A 6,000-nucleotide genomic window follows, 5' to 3' on the forward strand; every position below is an offset into this window, starting at 1 on the left:
ATCATTTTACAAAAACAATCTGCACGTCAGTTTCAAAAGGAAGCGATAATAGCTTTTTATTGGACAGCGCTCACTAACGCACACAAGGGAATTAAATGCCTTTTGCACTTTCTAGTTCTCACATCCTCGAATCTGCATATATTATACCTGTACATGCAGAAGGTTCAAACAGTGCATCTAACTATTGCATGTTTCTCAAGGCATTCATGACAGAAGCTAAACTTGATCAAGATGAACTCTCGAGCAAATGTGAATGGTACAGGACATGTGTCTCAGTGTAGCACTTCACACTGGACAAACCACGGAGCTGCAGAGGAATGCGTGCAGTCTGGCTATAAGAGCCATTCGAGGACATCGCCATAGTGTTTATGAATCATAGATGAAGAGCAACAATCGTTGGTGAGACCCTCAACAGTTGAAAACCCACAAATAAAACCTTAACAAAAGCTCTCAAAACCAATGTAGGCACAAATGAACTACATGGATGATTGAGATCTTCATCAACAGAATAAGGAACTGAGCAGCTGAGAGAGCATATTTCCAGATGCAGATCCAGGAGGCGGCTTAAGATCCTAAAGCATGACATCATTTTAAATATTTTGACATATGATGTCTCGTGGAGGATGATTATTTGTTTTCATGGACAGAGTTTGGTGCCATTCCTTCTCTGCAAATTATGTCGATAAAATCACATCAGCCGCTTAATTGCAAGAAAGCAAGTCACGACTGTCTAAATCAGGGGTGCCCATTACGTCGATCACGGTTTGTAATATGTCGGTGAGAGGTGGTATTACTGTAAAATCCTGATTTTCACATTAGCATCTATCAAACTTTTGCTTTGTAGTCAGAAAAAAGTTCACAACTGCTGATTAAAAATAAAAGAAAACAGTCCATAGAGCAAAACACATTATACGACCAGACAGCCAGCGAAAGAATGTAATCCGTGTTTATGGTTAGAAAAGGAACAAAAAATAGTGCAAACTGTCAAAGTTTGGGCCTTTTTGTTTACTTGTAAGGGTACTGGAAAAAATAAAAATAACAGGTCTATCTGCAAAGGTGCATGTAAAAATGTCGGTGTGGTTCTCAAATCAGCATCAAAGTTTGTTGTTTGGCACTCGTTTTTTTCTCACCTCATGGGTGAACTTAAAGATCTGTGGCACATCTGGGCAAAGTTGGGCCCATGGGCGACAGCCGGCATGTCCACAGTCTGTGACGCCTCTCGGAAGTCAAACTAAAATGCTAAGTATGTGCTAATTTCATTTTGATGTGTCAGCCATGCAAGCGAACAAAAGGAGCGACTTTGCTTTAGTGTTGCCAACTTAAATATATTGTTGCTGTCTTCAGTGACTTTTCAAATCATTCTTGCAACTAAAAAATATGTATTTATATATGTATCAATATTGTCAACACCAAATGTGGTCCTCATGTTAGCAACATTATTTTCTGTACAGTGGGAGGATTGGGAACAGAGGAGCGTACCTTGGTAATGATTTGGAAATCCTAAGAACAGCTAATGGCGGTTTGTGCTCATTATGTGAGAACACTACAAAAAGATAAAACCATATGGATATTGTCGATGTTTTTTTGTGAATATTGATTCAATAGTGATTCAAGTTAATATGTGGAGATAGGTCATGTTGATGCATAGGTGTCAAACTCAGGTCCTGGAGGGCCGCTGTCCTGCATGTTTTCCAAGTCTCCCTGTTGCAACACACCTGATTCAAATGAACAGGTTCAATATCAGGCTTCCGTAGAGCTTGCTGATGATCTGATCATTTGAATCAGGTGTGTTGCGAAAGGGAGACTTGGAAAACATGCAGGACAGCGGCCCTCTAGGACCAGAGTTTGACACCTGTGTTGATGTAACAGATTTTTTTTTTTTCACCAGTTTTTAATTTCAATTTCATCACAAGCTACAGTGTACCTGAGCTACAAATGGTAATGCACTTTACTGATTGATACAAAATAAGACATTGAATTCATATTTAACACAACTGAGTTAGTTTCCTCGTGTGGCCGTTTGGCAACCATTTTTCCACATGGCACCTTCAAAAAATTTATTGCCCAGCTCTGACTTGTAAAATGAGACCATATGAGACCAATAACTGATTTAGCACAGTCCTCTTAGGGGAGTGGCCCGGTGCCCAATCTTTTTTGTACCACAGACCACTTTCACGTAATGACGTATTTTGACGGACCGTCGAAACCACGGTGCAACGAGAGGAGATGACCCTCCTTCGTTGGTGTCCCTGTGTTCGACCAGTGCTGCCACCCTTCGAGTCTAGCTGCGGTTCCCGTGAGAGCCCGCAGAGTCAAGCGATGCCAACTTCAAGTAAAAGCCTCAGAAGTAAGACTGTACATGGACATAATTATGAATATTTTATTCTGAAATTAACTCTCGGAAGCAATTATTGTGGCTCCAAACTTGACTTAGACTTTTGACTGTGGGCTGCCATGCCCAAAGTCACTGAACTGCAATCACTGACATATGTGGCTGCAATATGTTTGAAATGCAAATGCACTCTGAGGCAATCGAATCTGGCGCACACATGACTATTTCCAGTATGCATGTGCATATGTGCACATGCACCCCACTTTTGTGTACCCCTGCCTATGTGAATACTTTTGAAAAGAGCCCACTGTTATACACAAAACAGTTAGAAGAAATAGTAGTAGTAATTTAAATTTTTATACACACATACGCACTTTTACACATGCAAACACACTTTAAATGAACTGTCAACAGTTCTAATGGGGAGAAAAATGCTGTTGTGTACTTTTCAGACGGACTTTGGTTCCCAGGATGCATTGGTGCATGTAATGCTGAAGTTTTTTCATCAGATCATGATTAATTATTATCATTTAAGTGTGTTTATGTTACCCCTAGTTCATTGAATGTATGTTGCTCACATCAGGTCCAGTGTTGGCATTGTCGCGCCCCCATTTTTAATAAAAAGCCGGAGAACCTCTGTATTGTGAGGCAGATGTGATAAACACAGCAGCAACCCCAACAATCTAACTCACTCTCTCGACACAACACAGAAGAGCAGTATCAAACTTATCCTCAGAGAACTTACAGTGTTTCATTACTCTGACCCGAATATAATTCAAGATTCTTACCTGCCCATCTTGGCCAACATGCACCTGATGGATCTGGAGGTTCCCCTGAAAGACAGAAATGACATGCCATGAAAAAAAAAAAGACAAACCTCCTCCAAGGGAACACACCCTGAACAAGATGCCAAATATGCACAGCCCATTAAATTTGAAAGGGACATAAAGGCCTGAACATGATTGAACTGCTAACAAGAAAACAATTTTAAAAAAGGACTTTAGATTTTTAGCTTGTTTACACTTAAACATCTACATCAATTCACAATCCACTATGTCGGTCAGTAGCAGGACAGTACAACTGCTGTATGAATTCTCAGCATGCAGTTGCCATGAGTGTTAGCTCATAAACATTGATACAAATGTCTACATCAACTATTCTGTCAAGTCTGGTTACAACACGACTCCTGGAAAAGAAATTGCAATTGCAATGCCCACCATAAAAACTTTGAACAGCCACATCCACAATGACAAACAGAAGTGCACAAACTGGGATCATACTGAATGTGTCATATTTAAAAATGTCACAATTTTCTGCGGTTTTCGCTCGCAAATTGCATTTTATTTGTTTGCAGCATAGTCTGAGATGTCATACGGCCAGAGAACAGTGTAAACTCTCAAACAGCTCATTTCCTCTTCGGGCATGCTAAACCCAATGTCTTGATGGAAAGGGGTCTGTTCCTAATGAAAACATATTCTGTGTGAGTGGCAGTTGGGAGAAGTGGGATTCCGTTGCTAAGCTTTGAACTCTAAAAAAGAAACATAATCATGAAATAGGACGGGAAGCGGAGAAAAGAAAATCGGAGTTCAGCCACAAAGAGTAGGGAAGACTTTAAAGTTTTTCTGCCTTCAATACTCCCGGTCTCTCTCACTCAATCGTGCATTTCATCCTCTCAGTGCAAAACGCAGTGAGAAATGTGAAAACCACGGGCTTGAAGTGTCACTATCTGCTGCATAAATGTCAAGCTGTAATGAATGTGCAGAACATAGCATGCGGTATGCGATTACAAGCATGTATATTTACATTTACTGGCGTCTTAAAATAAATTCCTGCCCAACTACCTGACAAAGTCATCTAGAATGATGTGAATGCATAAATTACTCTTCAACTGTCACTGGTCTTTAAATTTTAATTTCAATTGGCAAGTCTGTGCTGTGAGCACATGCAGTGATGCCTGGTGAGGGACATGAGACATCTGGGATTTACATGGAGACAAAAGTCATAACTCCATGACTAAATAGGCGGGTATATAAACATGAAGGCATATAACAGGCCACATCTGTTTTTATTCAAATCACTCATGACTTTACTTTAATCGTCAGCAATTACTGAAGTGCTTTGCTCATGATGTTGGATTCTAGCAGAAGACACAATTATAGTTGATGCAATTTCATAAATCTTAATGAACTGGAATTTGTGTCAGTCAAACCAAGGGTATCTACTCTCGAAGTACAGAAGAGAATTGTAAACTCACTGTACAATAATAAATTACAAGGAACATGTTTATAGTACGTATATAGTCATAGTAATCAGTTAATATCATTAAATATTGGATAAAAATGTGTCTGATGATTTCATTCTGCGCTGTTCGTTCTTGCAAGCACACAAAATCACTTAAAAAACTTTTCATACGAATGATGGTGGTCAAGTGTTACTTTATCATCATCAGTACTACATTTTTCATTACAGATGTATGTCTTTCCTCACAAAATTACAACTTTATTTCACTGTACCCCCCCTCAGTGTGACCCTAACAGTGCCTTATTTTGTATATCCACTACTTAAATCTGAAGTTGTATTCTTTTTTTTTTAAACCAAATTAAGATACAGTTTCAAAGGTAATAAAAAAAAAAATTTTAAAAAAAATCAATATTTTTGGACTACACATAGCTTCAGGGTCACACCGGTCAAAAATGCACCAGAAAGAAGAAAAATAAGTCACTGCAGAGAGTAAAATCAATTTTTGGGGGGAAATTTTAAAAACGAGACCAAGAACAGTCAAGCTCATTGCCCCCGAAATCCCCGTTTCCTCATCGTGGGTGCGTCCGGAAATACATACCAAGCATGCACTGCTTCACTCCGACTGTTCAGAAACTCAAGAGCATTGTTCAAATGTGCCATTTGGTTATTCAGAGTGCCCCATAAAAGGAGTGCCGAAGCCCGCAGGACCAGCCAAACTATAAAAAAAAAAACTATGACTTTCAGTCCAAAAAATATGGTACAGTCATACCTCAGTTTTCGACCATAATCCGTTCCAGAAGGCTGTTCGAAAACCGATTTGTTCGAAAACCGAAACCAAGCTCTTTATTGAACACGTCTGCTCACAATGGAACGCTATACGAGGAAGCGTCACTTCCTCGTCTACCCGAGGAAGCGTCACTTCCTCGTGTAAGGAAGGCGAGAGGAGTCAAGTGGCGCATTCAAGTGCGCTCAGTTTGGTCGAGAACGGATTTTTGGTCGCAATCCGAGGCATAAAAAAAATGAAAAATTTTTGGTCAAAAACCAATTTGGTTGAGAACAGAGACGTTAGAAAACCGAGATTTGCCTGTATTTCTTTTAGTAGTATTTTTTTTTGTTATTTCTACTCGTACTGTACTTTTCAAGTTTGGTGTGTGATACAGCGGGAAAAAAAAAAGCACGAGAGAAAGGGGTTATTTTCCTCTTACACCACAAACCAATGCAAACTTGCCTCACTATCCTGGGTGATCTGCACCTCCTCTCCTTGAGGAACCTGGGCAATGTGCAGTTGGCCTTGTGGAATCTGAGAAAGACACATGGAGAACATTTTTCTTAAAACGTCAAAAATACTGTACATCCTGCACACCCATGACCCTAGTGAGAATAAGCCTTTCAGAAAATGTAAATTTTATATATATATGTGTATATAT

At 39.6% G+C, this 6,000-nt stretch overlaps 1 protein-coding gene across 4 annotated transcripts in view; it reads right to left on the reverse strand.

The window, feature by feature from the left end:
• The window catches only part of banp (BTG3 associated nuclear protein), a 44,728-nt gene that overhangs the window by 22,165 nt on the left and 16,563 nt on the right, over positions 1-6,000 (reverse strand). For all 4 annotated transcript variants that reach the window (XM_019894145.1, XM_019894143.1, XM_019894146.1 and 1 more), the window contains 2 exons: positions 5,802-5,873; positions 3,121-3,165 (listed from right to left, as the gene is read on the reverse strand). In XM_019894145.1, the coding sequence (XP_019749704.1) occupies positions 3,121-3,165; positions 5,802-5,873 (117 nt within the window). The remainder of the gene's footprint in view (positions 1-3,120; positions 3,166-5,801; positions 5,874-6,000) is intronic.

The sequence above is a fragment of the Hippocampus comes genome, unplaced genomic scaffold, assembly GCF_001891065.2.
Source record: "Hippocampus comes isolate QL1 unplaced genomic scaffold, H_comes_QL1_v1.1 scaffold104, whole genome shotgun sequence".
Classification (NCBI taxonomy): domain Eukaryota; kingdom Metazoa; phylum Chordata; class Actinopteri; order Syngnathiformes; family Syngnathidae; genus Hippocampus; species Hippocampus comes.